General features: G+C 39.0%; 1 protein-coding gene across 1 annotated transcript in view; it reads right to left on the bottom strand.

The window, feature by feature from the left end:
- Positions 1-15,785, bottom strand: part of APBA1 (amyloid beta precursor protein binding family A member 1) — a 96,847-nt gene that overhangs the window by 31,097 nt on the left and 49,965 nt on the right. Inside the window, 1 exon segment of the mRNA XM_069777205.1 lies at positions 5,434-6,638. Within this exon segment, the coding sequence (XP_069633306.1) occupies positions 5,434-6,585 (1,152 nt within the window). The 5' untranslated portion in view covers positions 6,586-6,638.

Here is a 15,785-nt window from a genome sequence, read left to right as displayed (position 1 = left end):
GTTGGCTCTTTCTCAAGTATGGACTTCCTTAGCTGTACTTTCACTTGAACTTGTAGTTCGAATGCAGCTTCATGTGTCAGTCTGAAAAAACTAGTGTGGATCCCTCCTGCATTTTCAAAAGACTTTAACTGTAACAAGTGCTGTTCTAGTTTTCAACAGCACAGAAAAAGTACTCAAAATGGCTTTCATCTTTCAATAATTAAAAAACATAATAAACCAAAACAAAATAATTCAAGGGATTATGTATGCAGTGCTCACTGTAATTTAAAAGCCCGTAACTCATTTGGAGAGTGTTTGTCTTCAAGCAGACTAATTGATAAATTTAAGCTTTCTTCTGTGTGATTGATGAATCACTATCTAGATATTAAAATGCTTTTTGTTTGGTTTTTTTTTTTTTAATGATTTTTGGTTTGAGGCTTTTGGGGCATTTTTTTTCCATATAATTTTAAGACTGTGGTCTTGCATGGATGATGGAAAGATGACCTGTATTCTGTGTGCTCAACCAACAGTTTTAAAAGGTCTGCTCAGAAAAAGAAAAGAATATCTTCTCAATATAAACTCATCTTTATTTCATTTCTTTTCTTTCTCTTTTTCCCCCCCTTAGTTCATCTATGACTAAAACCTGCTTAATTATTAAAAACAGACTTCTCTATTGCCTTGTTAATATCACATTACTCCAGCTGTGGAAAAAGTGAAGCAAACTCATCTCCATGAAAACACTTCACTTCTGGAGTTACCAGAATTGAGAAAATCCTGCAACTGAGAACTCAAAGGATGAAATAAAATACACGTAACTAAAAAGAACAAAGAAGCAAAACAATGCAGCTCAGTTCTGTTCTACCTGAAAGCATTGTCTTCAGCTCTGAATTTCTACTTCACAAATCCAAACCACCCATGTACCTGGTTTTACTTTATATTAGGGTTTATTCTAACATGGCACCACCTCAAGTGTCTGTAGAGGAACCGAGACTCTGAACACCGATGAAAGGACTTTGCAAAACCAAGTCTTGGCATGCAGCAACAAACCATGTCCTGCAGGTCAACAAAACTTGGCTTTCAGATCTATAACCCCAGATATATGAATTGATCTCAGAAAAAGATCAAGGTATTTAGTTCTGAAATGGAGAATTTCTCCCTCCAAAACACTGTTTTCTCCTGATTATGGTTGAAGCGAAGTAGGCAGCCTGCTTCTCTTCTCTGGACATGAGAGGACAGAAATGGTCTTAAAATTGCAGCCAAAAAAAAAAACCTGCTTGAGCTTTTGTGCCTTTTAGTGCTTTTCTCAGCAGATCTCTGTACTTCCACAACTAAGCAAGCCACTATTCTTAAAGCTCAATAACATTTTAGAGATACTGTTTTAGAACTTCCATACAGTTTATACACCAGAATATTTAATTATATTCTGAGATATCTACTACACAAAACTATTCCCTTTTCCACTTCAACATGTGTTCATCCTTAAGTCCAGATCCATCCACTGCATATGTCTTCTATTTAGACCTTTAAACACCACTATTTCTGTGCTTAGCTAGGCACATTCACAGCAGGTTTCTGGTGGAGAATCTGACAGAGAAGAATGATGGGCAAAAGCTACTTAAATGTGATATGGGCCCTCCCTTCCAGTGAAGTAACTGTGTGCATCTAGAAGAACACCTTTTCCTAAAGGGTATCCCCCTCCACCACTAAGACAACTGCGTACCGTAAGCTCCATGCTGGTCTCCAGCTATGAACATTATTTAGTTTGACGTGAACAGGTTCTCTCCCAATTCACACTCAGAAAACACAACCTAACTGCAGTTCCACAGTCTCTTCCATCATAGGTCAGTTTCCTGAATGTCACATTTCTTACAGTTGTGCAGCTCTAGCTGCTATTATATTTGTAAAAGATATCCTCACGAGGCCATATCCAAGTGATGGTTTGCTTTGATTTAAAAAGTTTTCTGATAAACAGATTTTGGAAATATATGTCAATTGTTCATACCTCATATGTGTGGCAAACTTCAAAAAAAAAATCTTACTGGATTTATTCAAAGGACACCGAGAGAATTTTTCGGCTTTTATCAAATACAGAAGTACAACTACCTTCCCCACAAACTAGATGTCCAGATCATCTCTTATTCAAGTGAAAGCATGCATCACTAAACCAGGGTGCACAAGGCACATGACAGCAAGTACTCTCCATTGTTAAATATTAAGCAGGTACTTTGGTATGCTATTTATTTATTCACAGAAGTCTGCTATCTGCCTCCTACATCACAGAACTACCAGAGTTTACTACAGTAGAATTGTCCATGGGCTGTGAGCAATTTTCTTTTTTCATCACCTACCAAACATTTCTTTTGAGGAGAAATACATAGGAATGACAGAAACTCCTGGTAGATTAAACTGTGAATAAACCTGGAAACAGGGCATCGTAAAAACAAACAGATACAGTGATCTGTAGCTTTCTTACCATCACAGTCATTGCATGTCCTTCCTAACAGTCCCAAACTATACCCAGCTGCAGGCTGCCTGAATGCTTCTGGATTGTTAGCTTCTCAAAGTAGTCTCTGGACACTTCCAACTGGTATTCTACTCAACATTCTGCTGCAAATGTATCATCCAAATACTCAGCACTGAGGAGTAACAGTTGCTTTCTTGTGAAAAAAGGCAAAAGACGTTGTTGTATTTAATGAGTCTCAACTGCAAATCATTCTTCTGACTCCCTGGCTTCATTGGTCTCTTATGGAGAGCTCCTAGCTAAATAAAAAGTGACTGCTATTTGGATCTAAAGAGGTCTTACCAGTTTCAATATCATATAATTAACAACACAAAATGATTACAAATATTTCCAAGTAAGTTCTATCTCTAAAAGCAAAGTTTTGTCAAAAAACAATGTGAGGACAATTTTCAAAGTAGATCTGCAAAATAACTGAAGGTAATAAAAGTATCCAATCTGCATCACTTATCTGCAACTCCTTGATACTTCTGGGGGAAGAAAAGGGTGTCTGCCTGAAGGTAAAACACTCTCTTTATGTAATTCCTTCTTATTTCAAGGCCAATGTTACAAACCAAACAGAATAACATCTCTGGCATATACGAGTTACACTGAAAAGCTCCTGTCTGAGAACTTTTTTCTTTCTCAAGGGAGACAGAAGAAAAAATCTACATTTAGATTAATGGGCTTCAGCTATATTTTTATTACAATTGATCACTCATGGTCACTTAGTCAACACAACCTAATCTTGCCCAATTTACTGCCAAGCAATTCTAGGAATGCTTTGTTAAAGAAAGCAGACTGTTCATGGGTTGGCATCTGAATTAAAGAATCCAATAAAACAAATACATATCTTATCTTCAGTGAAAAACAAAATTCCTATCCAGTCACAAGTCCCTTTTTTCTATTCCCCTCTATCTGCTACAGATCTTCTAAACTATTTGCTTAATTTACTTCCTCTTTCCAAGAACACAGACTGTCTGTACATCTACAACCATCATTTATCTTTGCACTGAGCTATACTAACTGTCATTATACATCACTGTTTTGATTACAGCCAGCACTGAATATCTCAGTAAGGTTCTTATCTGACAGGCTATGAAAAATCTTGAATGAGAAATTAACTTTTGGTAGAAAGCAGCAACACCTATGTACTTCAATACCTAATGTAAATACAGCCCAGTGGAAACACCTGTTTTCTTTACTATATGAACATACCAGGCTGAGTCCTACCAGCATACCTTAGAAAAGTTAAATCCTGCAAGGTGCAGCAAGATTTTGGAAAGCAGCTAGAGCACATTCATGAAGGACTTAGTGGTCTCAGGATCCCCAGCCTAATGTCACTGAGACCATCATGTTACTAGGTGTTACAATCAGACAATCAGGAGCAACAGGAAGTTCTCTGATACTCCCAGACAATGCCAGTACACAGAAAATATGGTGAACAAAATGTAGAGCAAAAGAGTAATGTGATCTATTTGAAAAAGGGGAGAGAAATAATTACAGTTTTGGGAAATTTTTAAAGAAGTTAAGTTAAAAATAATTGTTTTCCCATGTAGATGGGCAGATTGCTTTAGCCCTCCACGTGACTGCTAATCAACTCCGTAATTTTTGCAATATAGATTTAAAAAAAAAAAAGTTTCAATGAAACTATGAAGAAACAAAAAACCCACCCAAACATACTCATCACTGTGTGTTTCCAACAGTTTTCAAAGGAAAATAAAACCTGGAAGCTACATGTCTCAATCAGCTTCCATGTTTTTTCAGCAACTCAGACACCATGCTCCAAAAATCTCTTCCCATTCGTAGAATACTAGCTTTCATCGTTCTGAAAGACAGATAAAAAAATCAGAAGCCTGTCATAGATCTACATGGCATACAATCTTTTTTCACCATGTGAGTTCCCTTTGCAGAGTTTGAGGTGTTTTGGCTATTTCTGATGTATTCCTAGAACATTACAGTAATTCAGCTTGAAACACCAGACAACACACAAAAAGTTCTATTTTTTGTGTTCTTCCAAAAAAACAAAGGTTACAAAAGGTTTCCACAGCAATGAAGAGGATGGAGCAGATGTTTGCAGTGCAGTTATCCTTGAAGTAATAGCATGGGTCCATATGATAAACTATTTTTGGCCAGTAAATTTAGCCTACCAGTTCTTTTTGTATCATGCATAAAATTAATGTAGTTAACAGTTGTTTATAAGTTTATTTTATTAGAAATGCAGAAACCCCATAAAGCTTCAAGTAAAGATTATCATACAAGCAGCTGGAACCACAAACTGCGAACTGATTCTGATCCAAGCTAAGCCTCATGCCAGAAGTACAGAATTTCAGAAATGCTGATTCTGTAAATCTGAATGATGGCCTTCAATACTTAGGTTGCTAGAGAGTGAATACACTTTACAGTCATAATGTAATATATTGAAGTTTGTAACACATTTCTAGAGCCTGCAAGTGGACAAAAAAATCTGCAACTTTTCTGGAATATGAATGTGATCTATGATACCATCATAAAGAATATTAACAGATTTCTGATGGAACTGTTAGGATTGTTATGTGGCAGAAAATGAAACTTAGAAACCCAGAATTAACAGAAACACACAAGAATAAATAATAGAAGACAAAGTGTTCGGTAGCTATTCTAAAATACCCCATGGCAGTAAAAAATCTAACAGCATTTGTTTCAGAAAAAACAAGTGAAGAGCTTTATGTGACAAATTCTTGTACAGTATAACTGGGGTCAGCAGTGCTTCATAAAGAAAAATCTGGCCCACTGATAATGCACATGCTTACCTCTTACATGCTCTCTGGAGTACAAATTTAAAACACACACAGCACTACTTTACTGAAGGATGAGTCACAGAACAAGAGAACACAATGCGCCCGCCTTCACTGCCACGTATGTCACAAAGGAACGAAACATACATAACCTGAGAGCTGAAAGCTTTGTATACTCACATCTCCATCTAGTGGCCTCTGGTCGTCAGAGTCCCTGGTGGGACTGATGTCCTGCCTCATGACCCAGATAGGCTCCTTAGGTTCATCAGGGGTATAAGGAGAACGGATGGTCCTTGTCTTCACCTCCTCAATAGCCTCTTTAATATCCTTGATGGCGAGTGAAATTGCATCTCTCTTTTCCTTGCTGTACCTCTGTACAGATTCTCCTGAGCTGGGTGTAACTCGAGAACCAGCTGGGAGCTGGCCATTACTTTCATGCCCACCACCGGCAAGAGCATGACCATGTTCCAAACTCTGCTCCGCCTCTGGCATGTCTTCAGCTGCCTTGTCTAAGCTCTGGGAGCTCATGCTCTGCTTCACTTCTGCTACAATCTGATCAATGTCCTCCTCTTGTTCGTAACTATCCATTCTTGGGTAGGGTGCAAACTCTGCCTCCTTCTCAGGGCTGTCAGACTCTCCATCAGACCGTTCATCATAATGGTGAAGGCGGGCACCAAGTGCCTCCTTGCGGTAATTGTCGTCTTCCTCCCTTTCCCGCTCATACTGTTGGATCCCCTCCCTAACATCAAGGTCTGGTGTATCCCCTATCTCCTCATACACATGTTCCTGCAGTCCGTAGTCGGCATAAGGCTCAGCATACTGTTCATCCTCTCCTCGGTGGAAGAGCCGATGTGTGTAGACATAACCTGAGTAGGCTGCATTCATGGCTTCCTCGTGTTCAATGGAATGGAAATGTAAGTGATTGGGCAATGTTCGATTATGAATGGCCTCGCCATGCTCAGCCTCGGCATTCTCCGTGTACTCCTCAGACTCAGGCCTGTACTGCACTGCATATGCGCTCTCATCCTCATTTTCCTGAACTCTCTCTGTGTCATAACTGTCCTCCACTGTGGCTATCACATCCCCTTCTGCAGTATCCGTGTGATTGTGGAAACCACTCTCAGTGCTGGCTGACCGAGCTAACATTCCTTCCTCCTCCTGCCCAGACAGGCCCCCTTGGCTGCTGTTTGTATGCCTTGAGTAGCGAGTTGCATACCGCTGTTCCTCTTCCACCTCAGAGTGCTCCAGGTCAGCCTCCACTGACTCGTTCACTGCTCCTTTTGCTGGCTCTTCACTTACCTCCCCCTCAGGCGGTCCAACCAAATGGTTCATGGCAAGTTCTGGTGGGTAGGTCACTTATTCTATTGACATTTTGTCTATCACAGCTGGAAAGAAATAAAAAAAACCTCTGACGTTACTCTTAAAAAAAGGTGGAGTCAATAAACAAAAGCAACAAAAGGCACCCTTCCCCAGCAGACAAACATTTGACTTCATCAGCTCTGAAGTTGGATGATAGCCAGCACAACAGTATGACCTCCCATGCAAATGATCTCCAACAGCAACAATCAACAATGATCCCTTTGCAGACTGCACTTCTCACTTCTATGGACAAATTCTTTGTGGAAGAATCATTTCCAAGCAACTCCTTGGAGATGCTTCTATGGACTGCTGTGGCATTTCGATGATGTTGGTAGGTGCATGTTAGAACAGGTAACTTTTGCCAGGGGCTCAACCATGGTAGAGATATGAGAGAAATATTCCACCTTTGCTCCATTGCTCTCCCTACAGCTCACTAACTTGGTGCAAAGGAAGGATGCTGTAACGTAAAATGACAGATTCAGTCCCATCACAGGTGCCTGCAATTGCTCAGATACATGACAGCTATGCATACCACACTTCTTCAGTATGGTACTTCAAGCTGAGCTAGTCACCCTATGCCCTTAAAAAAAATCATTAGAAATAGAAATGCACTCTCAGGGTATCTGAAGCACCTGTTCCTTTTCCCTAGAGAAGCACATGACAGCTAGATACAACACAGTTACCTTCATGGTAAGGTAATACGTATCTATAATCACTTAAGATGGCTTCTGCAGCAAACATCTTTCCTAAAACATGAAGACATTACTAATATTCATAACCATGACCACACTGAGACTACTGAGGCATCTTAGCCTTGCTGACTTTGAGTAAAAATCTCAAAAGATGATATAATTACTAGCGAGTTCTGCCAATAATAATAAATATGCAGGCCACAGAGACAGGTAAACTCCGTAAGAATACAGATTAGCTTCTACAAGTTTCATAGAGCAAACAGGCCTATCTACCTCAGAAGGTTTCATTTTTTATGTAGTAGCTTCAGCTATTTTGAACCTTGTCCTATGTTTTAAAAATGTAGTGTCATAAAAAGGACACCTTATGTCCTTTTAGGTCCCTAAGTCAAAACCACATATACATAAGTAAAATACAGCTCTAGCCTGTGACTTATTGGTAAGTACTATAAGAAAAGGTCCCTGCTGGAAGACTTCTAACTTGAAGGATCTATAAAAGTATGTGTCAATTACCAATTAAAAAACTAACATGAATGTAAAATAGAACTTGCGCCAAATTGACTGAACTGAGACAAGGAGGCTCAGGTGACACTTTGCTGACTAAATGAGCTCTGTGCAAAAGTGTAGTGGGAAAAAATTTCTGTGATGAGAAAGCAACAGTAATTTCAGTTGCCCTCTATGAGAAAGCTGACAGTGAGGCAAGGCTAGGTGGGAGTTACTTGTGCTATACTTCCATGGCAAATCTAGTGGGTGCAGCTTCCAGCTCACCAAACACTCCTTGTCTTTGTCACATGTAATGTTTTAGCCTTTAAAACTCAGAAGTCCTTAAAAAAAAAAAAGGAAACAAAATACATCTTGGCCCTTGTTCCAGACAGATCTATTCATTTTCAGAAAAAGTTCATACATAGCTTTTACAAATCTAGCATCTGTGTTTAAGCTCTAAGACTTGCCTTTCCCACCCTCATCACAAGGGAGAAAAATGTATATCATACAGTATATAAAAAATGCAGTTGTAAAATGATAGCTAATAAATCACATTAACTGAACAGGTAAAGAAGTTCTACACAAACTACTCCTTTTTCAAAATAACTATGAAAAAAATCAGTTTGTTTTTCCAGCTAAAGAAGGTATGTTAGTAAGAAGCCTTTAGTGACAAGGTAAGGTCTTTTCCAGCTGAGACTTCCAAGACATCCAGAAAGAATGGTCAGAACACAGGTGTGTATGCAGGTGTGTGCCAGAACTAACAAACCAAACACTCTCCTCCTTGCAGCATGTGACATATTATTGAAGTAAACAAGAACGATATTGGAGAGCTTTCCATTTTAAGCCCACAAAAAGAAGGGTGAAGATGCCAAGGCGTAACAGCCCTTTGAAAAGTCCTTCCCAAGCAGGATTTCCCACTTCCATTGAAGTCAGTTATAAAATTTCCACTGCTTTACACATAGGCCGAATTAGGCTAAAAGAGAGGACTGTTTAAAAATTCTACCTTAAATCTGTTGCACTCAAAGTAGCCCCTGACTCACACCTAAGTGTCACTCATCACCCACAGAAAAAGGGCAGTACAAGTTGAAAGAAATAGTTACACATGAACACAGTATGATGACCAGCTTTCTGAAATCTTTATCACATGTATCGTGCCACATCTTTAACTGGATTATGTTAAGTTAGAAAAGAAGGCAAAATTCAGCTGCTTGAAGACTACCTTTACCTCAAGTCAAATAAGGTATCAAATGCCACTGTATTTACAACAAAAATTCTCATAATATCTGAAAATATGTGATCCTCTTTTAGAAGTCTCAATACAGGCTCACAACATAATGCATACTATGGACAGACAGGATTGCTGACATGTCTAGCTGTGAGAAACAAATTACAGAGATTACAAACCATATCAAATATTGCTAAAAACCACCTGAGACCCCCAATATTTTCCTTTTGCAAACTGAAAGTTTCCAAAATTCCACTTGTGAAATTGCCCTCATTTGAAGAATGACCTCAGGTTAATTTCAAATATTGATATCCTGAAATTTTCAAGGTTGTGTGTTTTGAGGGGATGAGGAGAAAACTTTAAGCTTTACTTAAAGCTTTTTACTGAAAAAGTCCTCTTCTGTTTGCTTTTCGTCCAATAATTTCAATTTAACTTCACTTTTTAATTTTGCAAACAATAAAGTATTATTTTCAAATTTTTTAAAAAAGAGAAATTTTAATTGTTAGAAAAGAAGATAAGTTTACTTCATATAATTGTAGATCTGAATAAATACCCTTAGGTCACCTAAGCCTCAATGACCTTCAATGAAAAGTAAGCTTCTAAGTCAAGTACATTTATTTGACTGTTTAATAAACAGTCTTTAGGACAGCAATTTAAAGAACCACCTATTAAGGTTGGGGGCTAGAAGTCCTAAATCCCTTTTCATACATGGTAGCTGGAAGACTACTAAAACCCACATTTTTTTATTCTTAGTAGTAATTCCCTCAAGCAAATATAAGGTCCACCTGATTTTTCTTACCAGGCCTTCAAGAAGCACTTTATTTCCAGCAAGCAAACAAAAATCAATAACCTACATAAAATGCCATAGACAGAAGAGAATATAAGCAAGAGAGGTCATCTGACCTTGGAAATAAAGGCACAGCACCCATCTGAAAGATATTATACTCTCACATTAATTACCCAGAACAGCAGCTGTGCTCCAGTAATCAAATACATGTGGGAAAGTGCTCTGTAAGCACTCTTAGCTTTGCACTCAGGACTTGATGGATGAATCTGTCTCCAAAACAGAGAAATCAGAGGTTGATTACTACTGCAACCAGGTCTTTGCTGAAGGTTAAACTACATTCCTGCCTGTAAAAATTAAACATCTCCACATATTTCTCAAGCAACATAAAGAAAAAGCTGGAAGTCTAAGGATTTTTCTCTGCTACTCTATATTAAAAAAAAGAAGTATTAAAAACATCACCACAGGGCATACTATCATCTCAGAGCTAGACCACAACATCCATGCCCAGTGTTACTCAGGAAAAGACAGGCAATAAGAAAAGGTGAAAACGTGAGTGTTCAGATTCCAGTTTGGTTTGTTATTTGTTTCCCAAGTCCAGATGTATAATTGTTTGCTTTCTTGTGCATGCAGGCAGAAATGAAGCTCTTCATTTATTATTCCAAATATGCCTTTTAGAGTTTACTTTGTAAGAGCACTGTGAATTGTATTTCCACTGTCTAATCCTGACTTTTTGGAATAAAAGATCACACTCTCAATAAGCCTGTGTGCTACAGTTACTGTCTCAAAACAAAGCTGTGTGCCATGTCGAACCAAGACTACACCTACACATACACATCTATACTGGGTTTTGTCACATATAGGATAACCGGATAACTCAGTTAGGAAGGGACCACAGGAGGTCACCACTCCAAGCCCTGCTCAGGATCTTATCAGGCTGGGACTCCATACCCTCCAAGGGTGCAGATGGCACAAGCTTTCTGGGCCCTGGCTCCACTGCTGGGCTGTCCTTGTAGAGAAAACATTTCTTCCTTACAGTACGTCTGAATTCGCCCTGTTTCAGCATGTGCCAACTGTCTCTAACCCACCCTCCCACCGTACACTACTGTGAAGAGCCCAGCTGCATCGCCTCCATCCCCTGGTCTGTTGTTGGGTGACCATGAAGCCATCCCTCCTCACAGCTAAACAAGCCCCAGTCCTGCAGCCTCTCCTTACAGGACAAGGGCTCCAGCCCCACTGTCTCGGTGGCCTCCCCTCACCTCCCACCAGTTTATCAGTGTCATTCTTGTATCAGGCATCCAAAGCGGAGGCAGTACCCAGGTGGGTGGGGTCTGGCAGGCATTGAGCAGAGGGGACAGTCCCTGCCTTCCCCTGGCTTTCAGGGCCGTGTCCTGCTCACACTGCCCCAGGTGCCACTGTCCCTTTTTTTGCTGCCTGGGACAGTGCCCCAGAGCTGCTCCTTGGCCCCATCAGCCCCAGCCTGTATCATTGCAAGGGGTATTTACATACACATATTTTTTGAATTAACCTTTTCACTTATAAGAAGCATAACTGGTTTCTCATTATTTTGCAGAACTTTTGCAACAGGAAAGTTAGTATGCCAGTTGAATGTGTAAGTAAAACCAGTTTTGTCTTCCCTAAAAAACTTTGGACATATTTACCCATGTCTTCCATAAAAAATAACTATTCTTTGAACATATTTACCCATAACTCCCAGTCACACTAGAAGCAGAGAGACCTCTGACTGAATTTGCAAAGGCATCCCAGCCCAAGCGCAAGTTGTCTTGGCACATTCTCTGAGAAATTTCACAAAGCACCTATGCTTTTCCAGACTCCAGCAATACACCAATGTTTCACTTGTACAGATACAGTTATCTCAACAAGACATATGAATACAAGCTACCTTTCAAAAAACCAACAGTCTTTTAGCAAACATATGTCATTGAGGCACATCTTCAAAAGCCTCTCTTTTTTTTTTTTAAGAGGCCCTATGGTAAAAATGGCTGAGAATTTAACATCATATGCAATGCCCCCTTAGAGAGAATTCCCCACCTCTCCTGTGTTAAACAGCTCTCTCTTTTCCGAACTGCAACCTGCTTGGGAAACCTGATTGCTTCTGCTGCCACGTGCTAGGTGAGCTCATCCAAAACAGCTTTAAACAAAAAAAGCTCAGAAAGGTATGTTTCTTGCCAGTCAGTGAAAGCAGCACCTGGAAAGTGACATTAACACCCCACCACATGCACACACATACACACATTGGTTCATACTGATGAGGCTGAACAACTATGAACGCTCATAATATTGTAATCATAAAGCAGAAGAGCTGCATGCACAATATTGCTCTGCACACAAAATTTTCTACAAGTGCTTGTGGAATCTTGTATCATTGTAATATTTTAAACAAGTTAAACACATTAGTTTCAACACTATAATTTGCCTTTAGTACTTTCTGCAAAGTCTTTTACTCCAATTCTGTTCATAATAACCCTGGAAGCTTCCATTTCTTAGTCCCAGGTCTGCTGCTGAACACAGCAGGAGCAAAGTTTAAAACGCACACTATTCAGTGTTCAACTGAAAAGCCTTTGTTTTCTAGTAAGGTATGTAAATTTCAAAACGGGGTAGCTTCTGCCTGTATCAGTCTTTTCTGACCACAACTAGCCTAAAAGACGACACAGGTTCCTAATGAAAAGGAAGGAAATACTGTTACTAAAATAAAAGAGAGCTGTACACCATGCTTACAACATCAGCTTGGCCATGGCACCTAAAAGAAGTCCTGAGCCTAACAAGAGAACTACAACTAGCCAAAGATCAAGCACTGTGGCACAAGACTCAGTGGCTTACCATTCAGGTTTCCCCACAACTGAAAGCACACAAGAAGTCAAATTTGGGGCATAACAGATGAAAAAAAACACAAAACCATAAATTTATGACCAAAGAACCACTGAGCTACTTAGAACAGGACCATCACGGGATTTAAGTGTGCAGCAGAAAAATAAACAAAACCTACAAATTCTCGGGAAGACATAATTACATCTATTGTTTAGATATGGGTAGTTATAAAGTTCCTCATATATAACACAATTAAACATTATGTTATTAACATCAGCGAACAATAATGGAACAGAGTACACAAGCCACACTGGAACAGAATTGAATTAGATTAAGCTGTAGTGTGCATCTGAGTAACCCAAAGGCAAATCATATATCAGATTTCAGTCTTCCACTGTTTCTAAATCTTCTTTGGCTCTCACCAGGGTATAAAATTCTGTGGTGGAAAGGGTGAACATGTGTCAGCAGCAGACTTCCTAAAACACATCATCTCAGACTAACTCTGTGATTACAGGGAATTAATATGAATGTCTGCTTCCAATTTAAAAATTGTTTACATCATCTCCTAAATATCTCTTTAAATTGAATTGCCATCATAACTAGAGAAACCTGAACAAGTCACACAACTCTCTTGTGGAGTCTGGAAATGTCATTATTCCCCTCGTAACAGATAACAGAGTACTAGGACCATACCATGGTTTTGCTCAACAGCATTTTTAACTCTCCATTTTTAGTTCTATGTACCTACTTTTGTTTTTCAACCTGTTTTGACAACACAACTTCACCCTTGCTGCAAGTCTTCAAAAGCACATTCTCATTTCATCTACTGCAGCACATAAACTGGTGAAACTACAGATGACCAGTTTAAAAAAAATGACAATTTATCTGATAAAAGTCTTTACAACTTTTCATAAGATTTGAAAAGTACTTCAGGAATAAAAAGATAACTTATTGTATTCGCAAATTTAACAGTTTATTGAAAACATAAGTTATTTACTGCCTATGCAAATCACCTCCACCTGTTTTTAATACAGGTTTAAAACAGTAAGAAGCAGCATTTTGCAAGAATTCAATTAATGAGAAAATTTTTTTTTAAAGTAATAATTAGCTGTAGGCATCCTAATTATTAAACTGAACATCTGAAAAAAAAAAAAATTCAGTTTCCAGTTCCATTGAACCTGAGTACGCTGAAGAGTTGATGATCAGTATGCAGTCAATGATGAAGCCAACATAACAGACACAGAATAAAAAAAAAACCCAGCTCCTTCATTTCCTGCTCTTGGGCCTCCTTCCTCCAGGCCCATGCCTGCCCCCATGAAAAGAAAGGGGACCTGAGAGAACCCTGCACCTGACATAGAAGAACCCCAAACTTTTGTTAACAGTAAGCAGATATAACAGTACCAGAGTTAATGAGCTCTCAAAAACCATTTCACTTTTCTCTCCTTCCAATTCCCATCTTATTCAAAACTAAAATTTAAACTTGAGCGAGAAACACCATTCAGTAATCTTCAACGCAGGCAGGCCAGACCTCATAATGCTTTAGGGCACTGGAGAGAGAGTGCTTTGATCAGAAAAGGAACAGAGCCTTCCCACCACATTTTAACACTGAAGTGCTGACTACCCAAGAAAGAGAGGCAAGGGACTCTGGCAGTATCTGAAGCCATCCATCTGCTGCCAGAGGAAGGTTAGCTGATATTATGGCCCAAACAGAAGAGATGAACCAAAAGCAGTAGAGAAAAATCTTGACAAGGATCCACAGACGACCTCTGCAGTAAAGTACAACAACTAGACACATTAGACCAAAGATGCTTAAAAAAATAAATCACAAATCCCAGATTGTAATTGGTTGAGGAAATAAATATGACTGCTCCCACCAACCAAAATGATTAAACATTATATGTAAAAGTCCTATAACAGCTAAAATAGGAAATTTGGGGTTCTCTTTCACTCTGCTGTGATTCCCTGACAGGTTTCTGCTGGTTGTAGTCCTGGGTGTACTATGGATTGTATCTTTAATTTGTGGTCAGATAATCTAAAATTTTGACCACTGGAATTGTTACTCTGATATTTAATTCGTTGTTACTAATAAAACCCATTTCCAAAGAAGAAAGAGAAATTTAAATAGTATATAAGCAATGTCAAAGCACAACAACATTTAAGGTCAGTATTACAATGTGAGACTAGCATCAATCTCTGTTATAGGTACAATTATAAAAAATGAATCTTTACTAAATCTGAGCATATGGTTGTTTGTAATTTACCATTTTTTCTCTGTGTAAAAGGGCAGAACTGTCTCAGAGAGCACAGTGGGAAATGCTGACTCTCCAGTGATGAATTCTGAATGTAGTTGATGTTATCTTCACACTAGCAACATTTTTATAGCAATGAAAACTATGTTTTTCTATTTAAACAAAGAGGGATTATGCCACAAAAAAAAACCCCTATGCCACAAAAAACCCCCAACAAATCAAACCAAATCAACCGAGCAAGCCCAATACCCTTTCCATCTCCTTTCAGATGCCATTAATAGTGTAATACAGAACAACTGTAGACAGAGCTAAAAAATATGACTAAGCTGCAGGGCATGGCTATCTTCAGGGCGAGTAAGAATGCCTCAAGCTTCACTCACAGAGAGAGTAAGAACTAGTATGTCCAAAAAGCCCTGGGGTTTTCCTCCTCTGCCTACACACAAAGATTTCACCCAACCTTTCTTGTTGAGACAGTCTTACTCAGCTGTATCCTTGGTCAGTGTAGCACAGTCTTGATGCAACATATCTTTGATATAAGCAAGACACAAGACCTATCAGCCAAGGATCAAGACTGAGAACTCTCTGCATCTGTTGAAAGTTTTGAGTCACTTAGTGCTCCTTATTTAATAACTTGAAATGATACCGTGAAGGGAAAATCAAGCTTATCAATTTTGTTATAGAAAGCAAACTTTTCAAGTGAGTTAAACTCTAAATTTTTTAATTCTTTAATGCATTCAAGCCACGGGTTGTGTCAGGCATACAGAAACATTTGGATAGTGTTGAGACCACTTCAAGAAAAGAAGGGTCTGCTACAATGTGAGAGAAGGCTCTTCAGCAAATATGCAGCTTTCAGGAAAACCAAGTTAAATGACAGTAAAGTTCAGCTAGTTAGTCTGTTAGTCTAATTAGCTTCC

Source organism: Haliaeetus albicilla, chromosome Z, assembly GCF_947461875.1.
Source record: "Haliaeetus albicilla chromosome Z, bHalAlb1.1, whole genome shotgun sequence".
NCBI classification, from domain to species: Eukaryota; Metazoa; Chordata; class Aves; order Accipitriformes; family Accipitridae; genus Haliaeetus; species Haliaeetus albicilla.
The sequence above is the reverse complement of the archived record's forward strand: the minus strand, read 5'-3'. Positions and strand labels throughout refer to the sequence as shown.